Below are 23,407 nucleotides of genomic sequence, written 5' to 3'. Positions count from 1 at the left end.
ATTAAAAACTACTGCCCTGTGAAAGACAATGTCAAGAGAATGAGAAGACAAGCCACAGACTAGGAGAAAATATTTGCAAAAGACACATCTGATAATGGACTGTTAGCCAAAATATACAATGAACCCTTAAAACTCAACGATAAAAAAAACGATAAAAAAAAATGGGCCAATGACCTTAACAGACACTACACCAAAGAAGATATACAGACGGCAAATAAGCATATTAAAGGTGCTCTATATCATATGTCATCAGGGAAATGCAAATTAAAACAAGATACCACTACACACCTATTAGAATGGCCAAAATCCCAAACACTGACAACACTAAATTCTAGCAAGGACGTGGAGCAACAGGAACTCTCATTCATTGCTGGTGGGAATGCAAAATGGTACAGCCACTTTGGAAGACAGTTTGGCAGTTTTTTACAAAACAAAACATACACTTACCATATGATCCAGCAATTGTGCTCCTTGGTATTTACCCAAAGGATTTGAAAACTTATGTCCCCCCCAAAAACCTGCATATGGAGTTTATAGCAGCTTTATGCATAATTGCCAAAACTTGGAAATAACCAAGATCTCTTTCAGTAGGTGAATAGATAAACTTTGGTACCTCCAGACAATGGAGTATTATTCAGCGCTAAAAAGAGATGAGCTATCAAGCCATGAAAAGACACAGAGGAACCTTAAATCCATATTACTAAGTGAAAGGAGCCAATCTGCAAGGCTATAAACTGTATGATTCCAACTATATGACATTCTGGAAAAGACAAAACTATACAGACAATAAAAAGATCAGTGGTTGCCAGGGTTTGGAGAGGGAGGGATAAATAGGTAGAGCACAGAGGATTTTTAGGGCAGTGAAAATACTCTATGATACTATAATGATGGATACATGTTATTACATATTTGTCCAAACCAAAAGAACATACAACACCAAGAATGAACCCTAAGATAACCTATGGACTTTGGGTGATAATGATGTATCAATATAGGTTCATCAATTGTAACAAATGTACCACTTTGGTGGGGGACATTGATAATTGAGGCTCTACATGTGTGGGGACAGGAGGTATATAAGAAATTTCTGTACGTTCCTCTCAATTTTGCTGTAAACCTAAAACTGCTCTAAAACAATAGTCTTAAAAAAAAAAGGCCAGAGAGGCAAAATTCGACACAGTATTTTTCCATATTTATTTAGCTTTCTTTTAGCTAAGTAAGCACAGTTTGAAATATCTCATTAGTAATAATTTTACAATTCTGCAATTACAAATAGTATCACAACATGCATAAATAATGCTCTTGATACTACTTTACACATTTTTAAGACAGATTATCAATTAGCTTTGTGTTGAACTACTGTTATAGATAGCTAGAGAGTTACCAAATACTTAAACTACTGAAAAGGCTGAGTGAATTTTAATTGTAGTAATTTAATTATTAATCTTTAGATATAAAAGAGAATTGCTACTAAAAGTGTGAGGATCCAAGGGTTTTCCAACAAGAGAAAAACCTATTGTGAGAGGGTATAAACCTATGTTAATTAAATCAATTGGCTAATCACATTTTTTAAGAGGTCAATAAGGTAATTGAGAATTCCTTAAATACCTTACATATTATTACCATAATATTGTCAATTATATCATTGCAAGTTCACATAGTACAACATGTTGAACATGCTGAAAATTCCTTTTCTAAATCTGGTCATATTTGAACTGAATTATAACTTGTAACTGCTAATCTATGTAGGTGCTTGGTGAGCTACTTAACAAAGCAGTGCTGAAAAACCTGTAAATCTAATTTTGAGAGCCCATAACCCCTACTTCCAAATCCCTCTCTCCACTTCCAGTGAGTAAAATAGAATTTGGACATTCATTTCTATTGTAAGGTAAAAAATAATGGAAGTAGAACTCAAGGAAAGCACATGTGGGTCTCTTGGCCCCATGTTCCACTGTCTACCTGCCTAACATTGTCTTCAATACTCAGTTCTACTGCATCTGCTCTCAAGTGTTTCCCTCTCCACAGCCTCTTCTGTGAACATTGTAGCATTTAACACACTAAATTGTAATCACTGGTTTTGTTTGACCCTTGTATTAAGCAATTGAAGGCAGACTGTCCTTTCTCACTTCTATATTTCCTAATACTGGCAGTGTCTGGTAGAGGACCAATTTATTACAAAGATGCAAGGCTTCAAGAAATGAAAACTAGCATCTGAAATCTGAGTAAAAAGTGACACACATACAATTCTTTCCATCAACAAGATCAGAGATCACTATGTAGTATGGTACGCTTTATTTTGAAATTTTATGTGTAAAATTATAGAACTGTCAAGAAATAATTTATTTTTCTCCTTCATAGTAATAAAGGCTCCAACAAAGTATTTTCTATACCAGTTTATTCTTCATAAATAAATCACTATTATAATTGACTATCTACTGAAAAATTAAAATATTTGAACTTTTCTTTTTAAATACAGAGCCCTTCTTGATTAACAAAATTTGTTTTAATGGGATTTTATCTATAGTATCTTATACCTTAGACAAATAACCGTCAAAGCAAAGAGTCAATGACAAAGTATTCATGTAACTATATCACAGATCTCAAAAAACAGACATTCAGAAAAGATTTAAGGCTACCCAGTAATAGCCTCTCATAAAACTCAATGAACCTTACAACTGTAATTAGACTTCAAAAGGGGCCAAAATAGCACTTTCTGTTGAGCCAAGATTAGGAAAATCTTCCACTGTTGACACTTTCATGTTCTTAATTTTTCGATCAAATAATCAGCCTGTAATTAAAAAAATATTACATACTTTTTATTCTAGTAATCATAACCTGTATGAAATAATTCTACTGGCATTCCTATTATAAGCCACAGCAGAAGAGCTAAATACTACATATTTTGTTCCTAAAAATATCTTACAAAAAAAAAAATCTCTCAATATAATAGTTTTATAAACTATAAGTGAAGGTATTATTCTATATTGTATATAAATAAGCAGATTTTTATCCACATTGCATATTCATTAAAAAGTTGCAATAAGAGAAGGAAAATAAATGTAATACGATAGTTTTAAAAAGGAAACTAGACATGGAGGAACCTTACATGCATTTCACTAAGTGAAAGAAGCCAATCTGAAAAGGCTACATACTGTATGACTCCAACTATATGATATGCTGGAAAAGGAAAACTGCAGAGACATTAAAAAGATCAGTGGTTACCACGGATTACGAGGGGGAGATATTTGAAAAGGCAGAACACAGAGGATTTTTAGGGCAATGAAACTATTCTGTATGATACTATAATGGTGGATACATGACATTATACTTTTGTCCAAACCTATAGAATGTACAACAGCAAGAATGAACCCTAATGCAATCTCTGGACTTTGGTGATAATGATGTGTCAGTGTAGTTTCATGGATTGTAACAAATGTATCACTGTGGTGTAGGATGTTGATAGTGGCAGAGATTGTAAGTATGTGGAGACAGAGGGTATATGGGAACTCTGTGTACTTTCCATTCAGTTTTGCTGTGAACCTAAAACTGCTCTAAAAATAAAGTCTATTAAAAAATAAAAAGTAAACTAAAGTTTTCTAGTTACATCATTTCAGATACTTTTCTCAATCATCTTATGTATCTGGAACATTATATAAGAGATTCTGAAATAAACTTGAATATCTTTATCTTGATTTTTTTCAAGTCTCATAATATACTGACCAAGTCCCAGATTTAAGAAGAGTTCAGATTCCTAGGATGAACCATCAACAGATCTTATAACTTTGTTCATTCGTTTTTCTTTCCAACTAAAAAGTCATGTAAGGAAATACAGTTAAAAACATTACAAAAAAATATTTTTAATTACTTTTTTATTACAAAAGCATGGATCATGTAGAAAATTAGAAATACAAATAGAAAAAATCCCTTTTTTATCACACTGATTTTTTAAAGAGACCATTCTATCTGTCCTGCAGGATATCCCACATTTTTATTTCAAATTAACACACACACATATATAACTTAAATATATTTTGTAATTAAATAAAATCATTTGGACAACAAGTAGAAGAGAAGGACAATAAGTTTGAAATATGAAGTTTCTAGAAATCAGATGCTTTTTAATTTCTTGTGTATTATGACTATAATTATAATATGCATTAACTAATGGTAATTATTTAACTTGTAATTTGATGATTATTCAGATGGCAACTATGGTTACCTTATCATCAAGGACACACGAAATAAGAGACTGGTAAATTACTAGTCAAGTAGCCCTGGAAGGACAGAGTCACTTAATAACTAAAGCTTGACTGTCCGGTCACAAACCTATAATCAGCTGAATTCTGTGCTACTTTTGCCCTAGCAAAACAGAATTCTGCAATTTTTTAGGCTCAAAGCTTCAGCCTCAGGTCTGGTGGTTAATGCTACTTTTTCTAAGAAGTTTAAACTGACTATCAAAAATCACAAAACCTCAATTTCTACAATGATGTTGGTGATAATGATAGAGCCAGCAGGTAACATTTACTGAGCACTTACTATATTGCCAGGTACAGTTTTAAGTGCTTTACATGTGAATTATTTCATCAATCCTCTTCTCCACCCTAGAGGTAGGCACTATTACTTATATGCAGGTAATAAAGACATTGGGCCTTAAAAAGTTTAAGTAACTTGCACATGGTCCCTCAAGTAACTAATGGAGCCAGAATTTGAATCCAGATCTGACTCTGGATTCTGAACTATTAATGCCATGGTTCTTCCATATCCTATCCTCTGCTTGCAATGGAGAGACGTAGCCAAAGTTTCTCTTCCCACAGATCTGATGACCTGGAAAATCCCCCAAATTAAAAATATCATTTTGGATATGTGCAAGCAGTATGTTAAAACAGATGATCAAGTCTATGAGAGCTGTAAGTGCCTACTGTTGCCAAGAAAAGAAAAACTACAACAAAAGGGATAAATATTTTAAATATTTTTATATGCTGCTAGTATAACAGTAACACTTACTGTGATAAACCAATAGGAATTCACTCTATAAACCAATTTTGATATGAAGCCAAGCTGATCGACTGGTGCCAGTACATGAAGGTGCAAGTGGGAAATGGAACAGAATGGCGGCATATGGAAACCCATTCTAAAACAGAAAGGTAAGAGATAACGGACTAATCAGTTCCACAATAGTTTAAAGCTATTTCTTCTGGTTAAAACACATAAATATTAAAGCTAACCAAAACAGGTTGCCTAAGGTAGACAGATTACCACTCAAACATCTCTTTTATTGTTTTTCTTTATACATTTCAGAGCATTCACACAGTTCCTCTTCTTTTCACGTTGAAGTTCACAATAACATAAACTCTTCATCAAGGAAGGCCTTAATAGCATATTTATGCCTCAGTGTAACCTTTAGGAATTCTGAGTTGGCATTATGTCTTATCACTTCAGTCCTTATATTAAGCTTTAATTCTCCTAAGATATGCCTCTACAATGAATCTTAAGAAAAAAAATTACTGGAGCCAGCCCTGATTGCCTAGTGGTTAAAGTTCAGCGCACTCCACTTCAGCAGCCCAGGTTCAGTTCCTGGGCATGGAACCACACCACTCGTCTGTCAGCAGCCATGCTGCGGTGGCCGCTCACAAAGAAGAACCAGAAGAACTTATAACTATACGCCACTATGCACTGGGGCTTTGGAGGAGAAAAAAAGAGTGAGATTGGCAACAGATGTTAGCTTAGGGCGAACATTCCCCTGCAAAAAACTAAAAGGCTCAATCAAGCCAAATAATTTAAAAAAAAAATTTACTGGACACTCAAGTAGAAGAAGGGTTCCTCTATTCCAAGACATAGCCAGTAAATGGCTTGCTTTCTCCTTGAATAAAGTGGTCAATCATTTCCTTACCAGTATTTCAGTAGTGAGATTAATTATGTCATCATTAAAGGAAACTTTATCATCACTTAAGTTTCTTGTTTAATACTGAAAGTTAGATGATAATAAATTTTTTTAATATTTACTTTTATTTCTATTTATTTATTTATTTATTCCCCCAAAGCCCCAGTAAATAGTTGTATGTCATAGTTGCACATCCTTCTAGTTGCTGTATGTGGGACGCGGCCTCAGCATGGCCGGAGAAGTGGTGCGTCAGTGCGCGCCCGGGATCCGAACCCGGGCTGCCAGTAGCGGAGCGCGAGCACTTAACCGCTAAGCCACTGAGCCGGTCCCTGCTTTATACAACATTTATAAAAGAATTCCTTTGACTAGTAAAAAAAATTTTTTTTAAATATGATTTAACCTCTTAAAAATCATTTTACAAACAGTTTCGTAAATCCACTTATTCTCAGTGGAGCCGGGCACACCTGTAACAATAATATAAGCCTAGAAATATTTGCCTTTTCAAACTAGAACTGATTGTCAATTAAAAAAGAAAAAATACTAGAAGTGAGTGGGAATGTGTGAAGAAGGCACAGGAGAAGTGCTATATCGCAGCCATACAGGACTGACAATGTGGAGTCAGATACACATCACACGCTAGAAAGCTTCCACCACTACCTAGAAAAGAGGACTAGGTTTTCCTTCTATGAAACAGGAGTCACATAATGTAGAATCTAGTAATCCAAAAGCTAGAAGCACCTCAGGAGTTCACTCAACCCTTTCATTTTAAAGATAGGGAAGCCAAGATCCAAAAAGTTTAAGAGCCTTGCCCAGGTCGCAAAGTTGGGCAGTGGTGGAGCCAGGAGTGAGACTCGGGGCTCTGGACCACTAGTCCAACGTTCATTCTCCTCATAAGCACTCCTACGACTGGGAAGGGAATGTGCTGCTTTTGGCCAAAGGGTCTCAAATACCATCTGATCTTTGCCATTATCATCCTTGGATAGTGCTTAACAGTTTTCAGAGGATTTTCACACAATCTCATTTGAGCCTTACATGTAGGCAGAGCAGATGTTATCTTGGAGAGGTTAAACGACTTGTCTGAAGTAACACAGCCAGCACAAGTACAGTACACAGCAAGTAGCATGGATAGCATTGGAATTCAGGTCTCTCTGAATTCCAGTTCAGAGGTGTTAGAAGTAATCTACACTATACCTGCCTTGGTACTGCTTTGGACACAAAAGGCAAAGTCAGAAGTCTTTTAAAAAGCAAAATGGGCAGGGGAGACCAGCCCACTGCCATAGTGGTTAAGTTCGTGCACTCCGCTTCAGCGGCCCGGGGTTCATAGGTTAGGATCCCAGGCACTGCTTATCAAGCCATGCTGTGGCAGGCGTCCCACATATAAAGTAGAGAAGATGGGTAAAGATGTTAGCTCAGGGCTAATCTTTCTCACCAAAAAAAATAAAATAAAAAAAAATAAAAAACACTGTTAAGATTAATTAAAAGAGTTGCCAAATTGAACATTATGTGCTTTTGCTCAAACTTTGGCAAATGCCCAAGTTCAGCAGGCAAGGAATTCAAGTTAATTTCATGCCCAAAGTGTAATAATGTATTTTTAAATCACATAAAATTTTTTGTAAGAAAATTCAATTTACACAATTTTATAGGAATGCACATATTGAACAAAGAAAAGTGGACTTTTAACTATTTTACCTACCCACTGCTTGAATATACTTGTCTGTCCAAACTATAACTGGTGATTATTGGAAGATGTTGAGACATGAGAGGAAGAGGTTTATTTATTAAATTTATACTACTAATGAACTATATGCTCAGTTCAGGAAAACTGCATTTAAAACATGAACTCTGCCACCTCTGCTTTCATTTGTCCATGAGGAAATAACATTTCAGAAAAACCAAATGTGTATATGGGTTTCTATCTGGAAGAATACATACCTCACATTTTTGAAGTCAGTGAAATTATTCTTTTCAAGAATGGTTTTTCCAGCAGTTACCATGTTCTCAACTATAAAATAGGAAAGAAACTACATTACACTATAGGAGACATTAAGTTCACTAAATCGTTATTAATCTTAACTTCTAGGGTCCTAGTCAAAAGTCATATCAAATGGGTGAACATTTAAAGATACATTCAACGCTCTAAGTTACTGAGAAGTTTGCTTATCAACAGCTGAAATGAAGGTTCAATCTATCACAAAATATCACACATAGGCTGACTTTGAACAGTTGTTGAAGGGTACTAGCAAGTGATCATGTAGGACATATGATCCTACTGAGGTCTAATTCTAATAATAAGGAGACCAAGTAATCAAACAAAAATTGTTTGAGAAGAAAATAGAGGGCCGGCCCCATGGCTTAGTGGTTAAGTGCACGCTCTCCGCTGCTGGCGGCCCAGGTTCAGATCCCGGGCGCTCACCCACGCACCGCTTCTCCGGCCATGCTGAGGCCGTGTCCCACATACAGCAACTAGAAGGATGTGCAGCTATGACATACAACTATCTACTGGGGCTTTGGGGGAAAAAATAAATAAATAAAAATTTAAAAAAAAAAAAAAGAAGAAGATAGGAAAACTTTGAATTTGTCTTTGATCCCAAATTAGGGATATGATATCCCTTCACGTCAGCCTAGCCTTGACTAGCTAAATGTTTATATAACTGTTTTGGCTTCCAAGCTCTCATCTGCCTTAGCATCTTTATTGTCTGGTGCTTTATGGCCTTCAGATGGGTATATGCTTCCCCACTGGAAAACTTTTGGTAACCTGGGATCTTCAAAGCAGAACGCCAAACTTTAGACCTCTTGTTTCTGAATGGTGTAACCAAGTGTTTGAAAGGGGAAGCAGTGAGAGACGCTACAGAGGATGGTTGTCAGAAGGAGGCTTACAAAATCGTTGCTAATGTTTACTTCTCTAAGTCAGGCTTGAGCAGGGAGGCTGCCACTCTTCCATGACAGGGCCAGTACCATACCCCATACCGTCAAAAAAAAGTTCAAGATACTTCAAGCTAGACTTTATCTTGTTTTCCTTTAAAATACTCCCAAGAGGGCCGGCCCTGTGGCTTAGCGGTTGGGTGCGCGCGCTCCGCTACTGGCGGCCCTGGTTCGGATCCGGGCGCGCACCCACGCACCGCTTCTCCCGCCATGCTGAGGCCGCGTCCCACATACAGCAACTAGAAGGATGTGCAACTATGGCATACAACTATCTCCTGGGGCTTTGGGGGAAAAAAAAAGGAGGAGGATTGGCAATAGATGTTAGCTCAGAGCCAGTCTTCCTCAGCAAAAAGGGGAGGATTAGCATGGATGTTAGCTCAGGGCTGATCTTCCTCATTAAAAAAAAATAATAAAATAAAATAAAATACTCCCAAGATCCCAAACATGTGGGTAAATATAAAAGCCTGTTTTTTCTTTAATTTCTTTAAAAGACATATGACTGTTTAAAGCAATAATTTTAACAGTATCATGGGATTATAAAGTATGTATGTGTAATATATATGACAACAATAACAAAGTGTTGCAAGGTTTCTCACATTTTACATGAATTGATACAATGTTAACTCTAAGTAGGCTGTGATAATTACAGGATCTCTCTAGAGCAACCACTAAAAAATAATGCAAAGAGGATTAGCTAAAATGGCAAGAGATAAATTAAAGTGGAATACTAAAAAATATATTTGCTCAACCACAAGAAGGCAGGGAGGAAGACACAAGGCAACAAAAAACAAATGGGACAAACAGAAAACAATGCCAAGATGGTAGACCTAAATCCAACTATATCAATAGTTACATTAAATGTTTATGAACTAAACACTTCATTAAAACACAGAGATTTTTCACACTACGTTAAAAAAAAAGCCAGACCCAACTACATTGCTATCTTCAAGTCTTTAAATATAAATATTCAATTTGGTTGAAAGTAAAGGATAGAAAAAGATACCCAGTGCAAACAATAAATAATAAGAAAGATGGAGTAGCTAAATTAATATCATACGAAATAGACTCGAGAAGTATTTCCAGAAATAAAGAGGGACATTTTATAATGATAAAAAACGGATCAATTCATTGAGAAGATATAACAATCATAATTATGTATTCACTTAAAATCAGATCCAAAATACATGGAGCAAAACCTACTGTCTCTTTTCTAGTTCACTGATATCTATTCTTTATTGTTTCCTTCCTTATACTTCTTTTGGTCTGATTTGCTTGCCTCTTTCTAGCATCCGAAAGTGGAAACTTGTCATGGGTTTTCAATCTCCTTTTCTAATATAAGCATTTAAAGCTATAACTTTCCCCCTAGGCACTGGCACTGCTTTAGCTACATTCTACAAATTTTGATACATTGTGTTTTTGTTACCAATGAATTAAAAATATTATCTTCTTTGACCTATTTATTTAGAAGTTACTTAAAAGTGTATTAACTTAAAAATTTTTACTGTTATTCTAGATTTTATTATTTTTCTAATTTAATTCCATTGTCATCAAAGAACATATTTTAGAAGATTTCAATCATTTGAAATGTATTGAGACTTATTTTATTGCCCAGAATATGGTCTATCTTGGTAAACAAAATGTGTATTCTATAGTTGAGTCCTATTATTGTCAAATATAGTCACGGTGCTTGATAGTGTTATTGAGCTCATCCATGTGCTTATTATTTTCCCAACTTTATAGTATAAAAATATTAATTGTAAGAACTTCTAAATTTTTATTATGGAAATATTCAAATATACACAAAATCAGAAAGAACAGTATAATGAAATCCCAAATACCCATTATGCTGCTTCAAAATTAGTAACATTTAATTTGCAACAGTTAATAAAACTTTTAATAAATACTAAAAAAAAGAAAAAGAAGTATGAACACATTTCTCCCTCCTTAAGAAAAACAGTATGAAAGAAAATACTTAAGTCTATGGTGGCTGTTGTCTGGTACTAAATATTTCCTGTATCAGCTGGCCTCCATCTGTTGGAATGACTGTGAAATATACTCACAGAACTTCAGATGACTAAGGAACTTTGCAAGATCTAGAAAAAACAGTTTAAAAACTGGCACTTCTGTAGTCTAAACCCTAATGAACTAGACATCATTAGTTTTCCATAAAAGAGATTTCTTATTCATCTTCAAAAAATCTGGCCCAGTTTATCTGTCTTGTCAGCTACCTTAAAGTATTGACCAAACTAATCCCAGACCCTGGTGACAAAGGCTATCAAAGCAGATTTGAAGTGAACTTAGAAATGTCTTAGTAAATGATAGCTGACAAGTCACAGAAATCATGAGTAGGAAAATACAGGATAATGATATAAGAGACAAGATTCAGAATCTCCTTTTAAGAGGCTAAAAGTTCATCACTAAAATCTCATAATTAAACTTTGGTGCTAGTTCATCTACACAGGAAACTACAAGGCAGGTACCAACACGGTCTCACTCTCAGGCAGTATGAGCTCATACACCACATCATAACTTATTTGTTTATAATTTTTCATAGCACCTTTCATTTTCAGAGTCAAGAGAAGTCATCATTTAAAAAGCATAAAAAGGCATTGTCTTTTAGAGATTTTAAAGATTAAATAACATGATGTCTGGGATTTGCTTCAAATCCACTGTGGGAGGTTAATATATGAAAAAAGATTGGCCACAAGTTAATAAATGTTGAGGTGGGGTGATGAATACATGGAGATTACACTATTTTATTTTTGTATATATTTGAAATTTTTCATAATGAAAGTTTCAAAAAGTCATAATGCTCCTTTTTTGTAATACCTGGCTAGGCTTTTTCTTTTTAATCGTCACTGCCATTGCTGATGCCAATTCAAGATGACATAATGATGAAGAATACTGCCACTGTCTTACCCAGTTCCATGTGATCTTTCTTTAGATCTCTACAGTTTCCAATATGCTTCTTTGGCACCACAAGATAATGATGAGGTACTGCTGGTTTGATATCTTTGAAGCAAACTAGGTCTTCATTCTAAAGGAAAAAAACGTATCATTTGTTAGCGAATTTTTCAAAAGAATTTCCTAATGCTGTTCCGGCATGTCTTAAACATCGTAAATCTCAGTCTGATAGGGAAATGGTACTTATGTTACAACTAAGCCCCAGTGGGCAATTTTGTGATTACGCCTTAGATCCATAAAGATAAGCTTTAGCCTCCTTCATGAGATGCTCATTTATTCCAGAGAATAAAAAGACTTATATAAAGTCAATTTCAGGAAAACAGTTATGAATGAGGTTCATTAAAACTTCATTACCAACAATTCCAGAGTTTTTTTAAATTTTATTATCTATTTCTCCGTCTCTACCCTAAGGGTTTTTTCACGCTTAATGTGTACTTTTAAAGGTTTGACTACAGAATCACAGCAAGATGGACATATTGTTTTTTGCACTTAATTTTTTTCCAAAGTGGCATGTTCCTCAATTATAACAAGAACATCCTCAGGCGGGCCCCATGGCTTAGCAGTTAAGTGCGCGCTCTGCGCTGGCGGCCCGGGGTTTGGATCCGGGGCGCGCACAGACGCACTGCTTCTCCGGCCATACTGAGGCCGAGTCCCATATACAGCAACTAGAAGGATGTGCAACTATGACATACAACTATCTACTGGGGCTTTGGGGGAAAAAATAAACAAATAAAAATTATAAAAAAAAAATAATAATAAATAAATAAAGAACATCCTCTAGCATCTACATATCCATGGGATAATTTTAAACATTTTTTTACAGCAATTATATACAAATACTTTGTCTTTATGTTTACTTGCCACTTTACAGCATTAAAAAGACTTTGAAATGCTGCAACAAGCCCCAATATATTGTACAAAGTCATGTGCTCAATCCACTACACGTGTGGCGTCAGTTTTCTGGTTTACACACTCCACACAGTAATGTAAGGAAAAAAGAAAAGGGAGTCTTTCAACCTATTAATATTTGAGTTTCAAGCTTTTCCAAGGGAAAAATCTATATTCCCTAAACAACCTCATTCAATATCTTATATAAAAAATTAGTCAAAATTAAATAAAATCAGTAAGTATAATTTCCCTCAGAAAAATTTCCAGAAAGCACTGTTACTCATTAGTTCTCCACTCCACGAACCAAAATTCAATTTGAATGAGGGCACATATCCAGGCCAGTAATCTTGGTTTCACTGAGAATAATGGTGTTGGCAATTGCACATACTGCCCCATCAACTTCCTTCTCAGTGTCCACGCAGCTCACCTCAACATCAGGTGACTGATAACTCGACCTCCGGTGAGACCACACTTCAGAGACTGGGACTTGTCTACTTTAGCCCCCAGCAGGCCATGATTGTAATGGGAGGCAGCAAAGACAAGGTATTACGTGTCCCTTTCCTACCTTAAGACTTCTATAAAATGACCACAATACCACTTGATTAAAATACTGTTTAAATATTGACTTTGTTGCTGTCATCACTTATATACCTTCAGCCTAGAAGCTGCTAAAATGTGGAGGCACAACTACACAAAAATCTTGATTATTTTTCCAGCTATTAAGTGTGACCTGCCTATAAGATGAGTACAGGGAGGGGGAAAAAGCTGTTACTTTAAAGATCTTGTGGTAAACACAGTGATGGTTAACTGAAAGCAGCATGAGCTAGGAGAAAAGTACACGAGTAAGAACTGAATTGAGGTGCCTGCTGACAGAAACAGGGATTTGATGCCGTGTTTGAAGAATAGGAGAATCCTTCATTACCCTCAAACTTTCAGGAAAAATCTATAGCAACTGTTGCTTTGTGTTAATGTATCAGGAAAATGAAAGGAAAAGAATCTGCGTTACTTTCTTTGGTTAATGCAAGACAAAGGTTTGAGGCTAAGACAGAATATTCAGTAGAAACAGAGAATACGAGAGGTGACTAGGGATAATGTATACAGCACACTCCTCCCAGCCTCAGGAGAAAATCCTCTGATACAGTGGAGAGACTGGTGGGTTTCCTGTGATTCATGGATAGAGGCTCAGATCAGTTTTGCGTGTGAGCATACACATACTTATATACACGCATGTACATATGTATACATGAATACATATATACCCGTGTATGTGCACATGTATGTATATATAAATATATATTTTTTAAAAATAATATATATATAAAAAGAGAAATCCCAGAAGGTTGATGACTTGGGGAACCCCAATGGCTAACCCTAAAATAATATGACAATTACATCAATTTTAGTCCATTTTATTATCGCTTTTCTGTCTAGTACTAACTTTAAATTTTTTTTTTTTTTTTTTTTTTAAAGATTTTATTTATTTTATTTTTTCCCCCCAAAGCCCCAGTGGATAGTTGTGTGTCGTAGCTGCACATCCTTCTAGTTGCTGCATGTGGGACTCGGCCTCAGGATGAACGGAGAAGTGGTGCCTCGATGCGCACCCGGGATCCGAACCCGGGCCGCCAGCATCGCAGCGCGCGCACTTAACCACCAAGCCACAGGGCCGGCCCACTAACTTTAAATATTGACATCTATGCAATGTTTTTAAAAAGGATAAGATCGAGGACCACAATGTTTTTAATTAAGGTTTTCCATTATTTCTTTGATGCTTCCTTCTGAGAAACGATTAGTATTGGGGAGTAAATCGACCACAACAAAACTGCCACAACTGTACTTCCCAGATTGGTTCATAACACAACTTTATACACCTTTATTTCCCCTCAATTATGGCATTAACTTTTAAAAATCCAGAGGTAAGTCTTTCTGGTACAGAATACATCTTGATTAGAATCCGTTCGAGATAATGCACCTGAATTCTACCTCAAAGCAGGAGTAACACTTCTTTAGATTCATGGAACTAGAAAGTTCCAGTCTAAAGGTTAACAGGAGAAAAAAATTAAAGAAGCTCCTAAAAATCTGCTCTCTCATACTCCATGATTCAGCCATAACAATGAACCAAATGCCTAGTTCTCTGTCTTTGTGTACCAAACCCCTATTTTGAAAGGTTTTATTTACTAAATGTCATATATGAATAAATAATTTATTTTCCCAATTTTAATTAATAAAAAAACTACCGGTCAACATAACTGCCATTAGCAGGAGTAGATAAAATTCCTGTTAAAAGCAAAGAAACTTGCGGGCCAGCCCCATGGCTTAGTGGTTGGGTGCGCGCGCTCCGCTACTGGCGGCTCAGGTTTGGATCCCGGGTGCACACCAATGCACCGCTTCTCCGGCCATGCTGAGGCCACGTCCCACATACAGCAACTAGAAGGGTGTGCAACTATGACATATAACTATCTACTGGGGCTTTGGGGGGAAAAAAAAAAAAAGGAGGAGGATTGGCAATAGATGTTAGCTCAGAGCTGGTCTTCCTCAGCAAAAAGAGGAGGATTAGCACGGATGTTAGCTCAGGGCTGATCTTCCTCAAGAAAAAAAAAAAAAGAAAAAAAGAAACTTGATGTTTTAGTTAGCCTATGCAATCAATTACTGAATTAGATTTTCATTAAGCTTTCTAAAATACTGAAACTGGCTCTCTGATGTTACCTTCTCTCTCATTGCTACTACCAACCCAGCCATTATTTAGACTCTTCATTTCAGAATTCCAAAGATACACTGGCAAAAAATATGAAATGATGTATGTACAAGGCTATTCTTTGCAGCATTATTTATGATAGCAAAAGACTGAAATTAACCCAAGTGTCCATAATTCAACTAGGAGACTGGTTGAATAAATTATGGTAAATCCATACAATAGAGTACTGTGTAGCTATAGAAAAGAATGAGGAAGATCTTAATATATTTATGAAATAATTTCTGGAATATACACTTAAAAAAAAAACAAGGTGCAGGAGCGTGGTTAGACTATCTTTTGTGTAATAAGGGGGAATACAAAAATAAACATACACATACCTATTTACTCACAATAGAAGGCTAAATCAAAAATATTTTTTAAAAGTTTCTTATAGGAGAAGAGGAACAGGGTAGAGATGATAAGAGAATGGATGCTAGACTTCTCCAAATGTACTTTGCTTTACAATTTTGACTTTAAAAATATGTGAATATTTAACATACATTTTTTTTTTTTAAGATTTTATTTATTTATTTTTTCCCCCCAAAGCCCCAGTAGATAGTTGTGTGTCATAGCTGCACATCCTTCTAGTTGCTGTATGTGGGACGCGGCCTCAGCATGGCCGGAGAAGCAGCGCGTCGGTGCGAGCCCAGGATCCGAACCCGGGTCGCCAGCAGTGGAGCGCGCTCACTTAACCACCAAGCCACGGGGCCGGCCCTAACATACATTTTTGAACTTAAAAAAAAAAGTAGTCCCCAAAAATCTAAAACAAACAGAAACAAACGAATCTAACTGTATGTCATGTTGGTAGCATAACCACACAAAGAAAAGATGATTTCAAGTGACTTTAAAATACGGAATTTTGACTATCCATCCCTAACAACACGCACTAAGAGAATATTTCATTTGCTGCTTTCAATTCAGATCACAGGCAAGCTTCTCAAGTTTGGGACATGCCATATTCACCTTTAAACTCCAAGTGTAAGCCTGCAAAACTGTTGAATAAATAAAATAACAGTTGCTTAAATACCAAGATGGAAACTATGGAAACTCCCTCCTCTACCCCACTTTAAAACAAATGGTGTGTCATTAGGGTTTTAGATACTTCTCCAGTAAAAGAGATAGGTTTTCCAACGACCTTTCAGTCGGTCCTTGAAAACACCTTCTTAAAGTTGGAATGATGGCCATTGTTTGATTAAAACAGTGTTTCTCAACCTTTTCTCATTATCACTCCCCTAAGAAAACTTTCTGCACTTTTTTTCCAAATTGCCCCCTCCCATGATATTTTAATACCACAGCTATATTGTATATCTGTTTATGACCTACGGTATATCTTACATATATAAAGAATACACATTTTTTTGCCCCTATCCCAGGCAAGAACACCAATTTTTACCCCTTTTGAGAATGCATGGATTAGAAAAACAGCTAGTCTATCTTGACTTCATTATCACCACTGAATCTAACCATCTGGGCTAAGTATCCACTTAAATACAACAAGTAAATAAGGAACAGGGTAGACTGGCACTCAATCTCCATTCCAAATACGTCTGTGCATTCTGCACTACAGAAACTAAAAAAGCTAAAATCCCAGATGGAATTTAGGTCTTTCCAATTAGATGTACTTAAGACTTAGGTGCTTTGGAAAGCTGACCTAGGCAAAGCCATCCTTCTGCTGCTTCTGCTAATTCCAGCTGGCAAACGTGGTCAGCTATAAGACTACAGAGACAGAGTCTTTTTTCTTTCTATTTCCCCCCATTCCAATGTCTAGTACCAGCTTCCCAGGAGTACAGAGACAGGCATAAGACATCCGTTCTGTTGTCAGCAGGGACTACCAGTGTGGACCCAGCAGGTGTACAGTGTAGCTCTGAAGCAGTGTGGTTTCTCAGAGGGGAGCAGAAATGTGTAGGTGACCTTTAGGTTGTGGATGCTACTGCCATTTAGTGCCCAGAGGTCAGGAATGAGGAACATCCCACAATAGGTGGAACAGCCCTGCACAACAAAGCAGAGTCCAGCCCAAACTGCCAACGGCACTCCCACTGGAAACACCGCTCAAAAGTGGCAGTCACACTGCTCCTTCATCTCTGGATCACAACTAAGGAGACACCTTCTTCAGGTCCAAGTTCCAGTGGAGTCCCCTGACTCCTATGCTCCTGACCGCGGCAGAGAAACCAGCTCCCCAGCGAGCCAGCTCTGCAGTGCTGTTCTGGGTGTCATTCTTGGTGGCTTTTCTAGAACGTCCTCCTCCAGCCCTTGCAATGACTTTTTAGCAAATAATTCCCTATATTAAATCAATTTTTGCTTAAAATCCCTAGAATTGTTTCTCTTTCCTGCAACTGAACCCTGACTGATACCTAAAGCAAATAAAAAGAAGTAACATTTGAAAGAACATGTCAGTACCATGCCATCTAAGGGGTAGGGCAATTCTGATTAAAGGAGGGAGAGAACATTCAAGTTAAACTAGTATTTCCTCAGAATGGTTTCAAGCAAAGTAGAAATATACATCTAGCCCAGTGTTTCTCAACCATTCTCTCATTATAGCCCTTCTAAGGGCATTTTTAAGACACTTTTTTTCCCTAATCCACCTGCCTGATATTTTAATACCACAGATATATCCTGTACCTGCTTATGTACTCTCTGTTTATCTTTGCCTCACACATAAAAAGAATAAGATATTGCCCCCAAAAAACTAATTTTCACCCCCTTGGGAGTGATATCTCCTCCACCAAGAATGCATAGTCTAGTCCTTGCTTAGTTTTAATTCTGCAGAATACAACAAGAAAACACTATATAGAGGCCTATGGGGTGAGGAATCTTCTCTAGCTTTTGCCAGAAAGGTTTCCCAGACTAACCCCACATAATGCTGGTAACTCCAATTATTCCAAATCAAATTTTCTCCTCTGCACTCAATTATAAGTATACCTTACTTTATATAAACCCAGTAGCTTCTAAATGTTTAAAATTAATATATATGAATGAATATATGAATATATTATATACATATATATAATGTAAAACATAAAAATTAAATATTAGGTGGTTATTCTCCTTTTAAAAAGATTAATCTTTAACCTTTAATTAGTGAGCTCTTGTATATCAAATCATCTTAGATTCAATTTAAAAAAGATATGCAACTTTTTGGAGCACTATTGCACAAGCACGTGTATCTTGCTCATGTTCTGTATTATATGAACTACTGTATATATTCACCCTATACCCCCTATTTAGGGTATAAATTAGTTAACAGAAGTATTGATCATGCCTAATTTCCTCTATAGAAAGGCACTATGCTCTTCATATGGTTTATTCTGAGACTATTCCTAACAAAGAAAAAGTCCTGACCTTTGGCCAGGAAGAAAGCTATGATTAAAGTTTGGGGCATCCCAACCCCTCTTGATCACTTTTAGACAAACAAAGCTTTCCACAACTACTAGTATCTATTTCTATCAGTTTCCTTCAACATTGGTACTGGAGTGTGCAAAATTTAAAAGCAGTTTCTAGGAACCTAAGAAATATTGAACTCTGTGAAGTTAAAAAGCTCACTTTACCTCTCACTAATCACTAACCTAATTTTATATTTAGTAAAATAAGGAGTGAATGAAGAGGCAGAGCCCAGTCCCTTCTGATGCTGTGGATCAGTTCAGCAGAGGCCTGCTGTACAGACAGACAACTGATAGACGTAATCTTTCTCCCTATCAGCTGCTCCCTGCCTTCACTTCCTTCTCCTATTCAGCATATTTTACGGCCTATCATGTCAGCCATTCTCTAGCCATAAATTCTTATCTTTGTCCCACTGCTGGAGGGGTAAAAAAAAATCACACAGCTGAGCAGTCATTAAACTGACTGTCCTCAACCTCGCTGACCCTCACCACTATACAGCAATCCTTCTGTTTTCCCTGATTCTCTCTCCTGGCCTCCAGAGAAGCTACTTCAAACTTTTTGCTTCTAAATAACCATTAATTTGCTCCTTCACCTCCTTCAACCCTTCACTCAAATGCCACCTTCTTAGGGAAGCTTTTCCTGACTAAAATTTTAAAATTGCATCCCTTTTCTCTTTTATCTTTCACCGTTTAATAAACTGTGTATTTTACTTATGTTGCTTCTTGTCCATTTCCTGTGAGTGGAATGTGAGCTCCAGGAGGACAGGAATTTGCACGTTTAGTTACTGCTGTACCCTAGTGCCTCTGACAGTGCCTGGCACATAGGAGGCACTCTTTCAAATACTGAGAATGAATGAGCGAGTTTCCTCTTTCCTAGGGACAAAGCTCTACCACCCCGAGCCATTTTAAATCTCTCTCCATCGACAACTTCCCATCAGGGTTTAAACACACCAAAGTCTTCACTGTTTTAAAAAGCTTTCTCTTAACCTCCAACTCCTCCTGTAGTTACCACTCCCTTTCCCTCCTCCCCAAGATTGCCAAACTTCTTCACAAGTTGTCTATATTTGCTGTCTTCAATTTTTTGTCTCCCAGGTCCTTCTCAATCAACAACAACCTGCCTTCTGACTCCCCACTGCACTGCAACTGTTCTCCTCGAGGTTGATGACTGTCACTTTAGGGACAAAACCAGTTCTGATCTAACTTGGCCTCTTGAAAGCTTGCAGGAGAGTCACCTAACCCAGACTTGAAGATTAGGTAAGGCTGATACTCCTGCCAATTCCCTTCTTCTTCACATAATCCTTTTCTTAGTGTTCCTAGTTTTCCTTCTATTTCTCTGTTCCTTCTCTGTCTCCTTTTCAGGTCCTCTTCCTCTGCCAGCCCCTTATGATGTTAGTGTTCTTTAGGGTTCTGTGTAGGTGCCCTCTTCACTGCTTACTCTACATGTCCTTCCTAGGTGATCTCATCAATTCCCCTCTCTTCAATTTCCATGTATAAACTGGCAGTTCTTATAATCTGGGCTAGAGATACAGATCTCTCCAGAGCACCAGACTCTCCAACCTTTTACTGGACATCTCTGCTTAGGTGCCTCAGACTCATCTCAACTCCACAACCCCACAACTGCACTTACCACTTTGCTACTCCCCAGCCACCTGCTCTCCTCCTCTCTTCCCAATCATAATGAAATGGTGCCACCACTACCAGTTTCCCCCGGCCGGAAGTCTGGAAATCATCCTTGACTTCCCTCTTTCTCTTCCTAATTCTCCTACATCTAAATCAGGGTTTCTCAACCCAGGCACTACTGACATTTTGGAGCCAGATAGTTCTTCACTGTGGGGGCCTGTCCTGTGCACTGTATGATGTTAGCAACCTTGGCCTCTACCCATAAGGTGGCAGTAGCCCTCCCCACCCTTTCAGTTATTACAACCAAAAGTCTCTTCAGACATTGCCAAAAATCCCCTAGTGAGCAATTATCCCCAGCTGAGAACCACTGATCTATCTCCATCAACAAGTCCTGCCTGTTTCACCTCCTAAATATCCTTAAATTGATCCACTTTTCTTCATCCCCACTACCACATTCTTATTTCAGCCCATCACCAGGCTGGATCACTTCAATCACCTCCTAACAAGTCTCCGTGCCTCCAGACCGGTCCTCTCCAAATCATTCTCCACAACGGTGCCAGAATGATCTCCCAAAGACCAAACCCCTTCATGTAACACCTCAACCCCTTCCTCCCAACCCAGCATTAAACATTTCTTCTTCTCCAGAGAGAAAAATGTTGGAAATTGGAAGATAAAACATTTGGAAGGAGGAAGCATCCCTTCACTCTTCAGATAAGACAAAACTCCTTACCATGAATTACAACACCCTTAACAATCTGGTCCCTTGTTTCCCTCTCCAGCCTCAACTTTCACACCACTCATCTCCTCAAACTCGATGCTCCAGTTAGACGGAATTTCTGTTAGTTCTCCTGTGGCACAAACTGAACCTCTGGAGGTTATTTTTATCTAGGACATGATTCTCTCACCCGCTCAACTCCTACTTATTTCTTCATGTCTCACTTCCTTTGGAAAGCCTTCCCTACCCCTTAAAATCTGGGTTAGGTGCCCCTCCCACGGGCTTGCAAAATACCATCTCACCACAGCACAGGGCATTGTCATCAGCTACCTCTTCTGTACTCATTCCACCCTTTATATTATAAAATTGAGACAGGGACTATCCTTTCACTTGTTCACCACTGAATCTCCAACACTAGGTGCTTAGAAGGAATTCAATCTACTTTTAACAAATGAATGCATGATTACTACAAAAAAAAAACAGAATCTTTGGAGCTGATTCTCTCAAAAGGTTGTTTCTTTAAAGGCAAGCAGAACCGGCAGAAGAAAGTGTGTACCAGATATCTGTTTTAAAATATCTGGACAAGGGACAAAGATTGGATTGGTGGTTACCAGAGGGGAAGGGGGGAGGGAGGAGGGTGAAAGGGATAATTTGGTACATGTGTGTGGTGATGGGTTGTAATTAGTATTTTGGTGGTGAACATGATGTAGTCCATGCAGAAATAGAAGTACAATGATGTACACCTGAAATTTAAAAAATAAATAAATAAATAAATAAAATATCTGGACAAAGTCTTAGTACTCTAAAAACGTGCACACGTCGCAACTGATAACAGTTGTAGGAACTGTACCCTGCAGTGGAAATCAGAGGCTATTAAGTAATAGTTCGACCTCAGATTCCCCCCACCTCTCCTTTCAGTCAATCTAAGAAACAAGCTTTTCACCATTACCATTATTTATTTTCTGCTAGTTTTCCCTACGTCAATATTAGAGTGTGTAGAATTTAAAAGCAGAGTCTTGAAAGGTAGGGTGGGGGGATCCCTTTAATAAAAACAAAGGCCATAAACGCTATTTTCTCCAAATACCGCGGTACCTGTAGAGACAGGCCGGAGCATTTGGCTTTATCACGACGTTTGCTCCCCTCGGAACAGCAAAGATAACGCAGGAGACATCAGCTTGCCCGAGAGAAGTAGGTCTGTCATTAACACCAGGACACCTGGCCTCCCCCGGCCCATCCACGCAGGATCCTCCCACCCCGGTCCACACCCGTGAGGCCCCCCTCCCGAGCTCCCAGGGCTGACACGACCCCCACCCCGGTCCATTCCCGCGAGGCCTCCCTCCTGAGAGCTCCCAGGGCTGACACGACCCCCACCCCGGTCCACACCCGCGAGGCCTCCCTCCTGAGAGCTCCCAGGGCTGACACGACCCCCACCCCGGTCCACACCCGCGAGGCCCCCCTCCCGAGCTCCCAGGGCTGACACGACCCCCACCCCGGTCCACACCCGCGAGGCCCCCCTCCCAAGCTCCCAGGGCTGACACGACCCCCACCCCGGTCCACACCCGCGAGGCCTCCCTCCTGAGAGCTCCCAGGGCTGACCCGACCCCCACCCCGGTCCACACCCGCGAGGCCTCCCTCCTGAGAGTTCCCAGGGCTGACACGACCCCCACCCCGGTCCACACCCGCGAGGCCCCCCTCCCGAGCTCCCAGGGCTGACACGACCCCCACCCCGGTCCACACCCGCGAGGCCTCCCTCCCGAGCTTCCAGGGCCGGCAGGACCCCCACCCTCGCGGGCCGCGCGTCGCCGCCCACCTCACAGTCCAGGAGTTCGGTGCCCGGCTCCTGCTGCCTGGCGATCCGGCAGAACACGCACTTGCTGCTGCAGCCCTCGGGCTCCGGCCACTTCGCGGGCTCCGACGAAGACACGGGAGGTGCTTCGGCCGCCGCCGCCGCCGCCGCGCTGTCGCACTCCCGCTCCTCAGCCATCGCACCTGCCCCCGGTGGCCCAGGGCCTCGGCTTCTCCAGGACCAGGGGAGCTGCGTTCGGCCGGCCTCCTGCACCTCCCCGTCATTACCTGGAGGCGTCGCCCGTCGCCTGGCGCTGGCCCGGGCGGGAGTTGAGCGCCCGCGCTGATCCCGGCTGAAGCTAGAGGGACGGCGACGCGGGGCAGGGCCTCGAAGACGGCGGCCACGAGGGGGCGCGCGAGGACGCGCGGGGGCGCTACCCGGAGAAGCCGGCGGCGGCTGCGGGAGGAGCCCCGCCCCCTGCGTCTCGTTGGTGATGACGCACGACGACCGCCGAGACGCAGGA

At 39.2% G+C, this 23,407-nt stretch overlaps 1 protein-coding gene across 1 annotated transcript; it reads right to left on the bottom strand.

The window, feature by feature from the left end:
• Positions 1-1,170: 1,170 nt before the first annotated feature.
• HINT3 (histidine triad nucleotide binding protein 3) lies at positions 1,171-23,247 on the bottom strand. The gene is made up of 5 exons (XM_087444058.1): positions 22,909-23,247; positions 11,723-11,840; positions 7,814-7,883; positions 5,005-5,131; positions 1,171-2,788 (listed from the first exon to the last, which is right to left on the bottom strand). The coding sequence occupies exons 1-5, from the start codon at positions 23,080-23,082 to the stop codon at positions 2,756-2,758; spliced, it is 522 nt and encodes a 173-aa protein (XP_087300184.1). The 5' UTR covers positions 23,083-23,247; the 3' UTR covers positions 1,171-2,755.
• Between the last annotated feature and the right edge of the window lie 160 nt (positions 23,248-23,407).

The sequence above is a fragment of the Ceratotherium simum genome, chromosome 19 (assembly GCF_057802395.1).
Source record: "Ceratotherium simum simum isolate JZ-2026a chromosome 19, ASM5780239v1, whole genome shotgun sequence".
Taxonomy (NCBI): Eukaryota; Metazoa; Chordata; class Mammalia; order Perissodactyla; family Rhinocerotidae; genus Ceratotherium; species Ceratotherium simum.
Note: the sequence above shows the minus strand (reverse complement) of the source record. Positions and strands in the feature narration are given on the sequence as shown.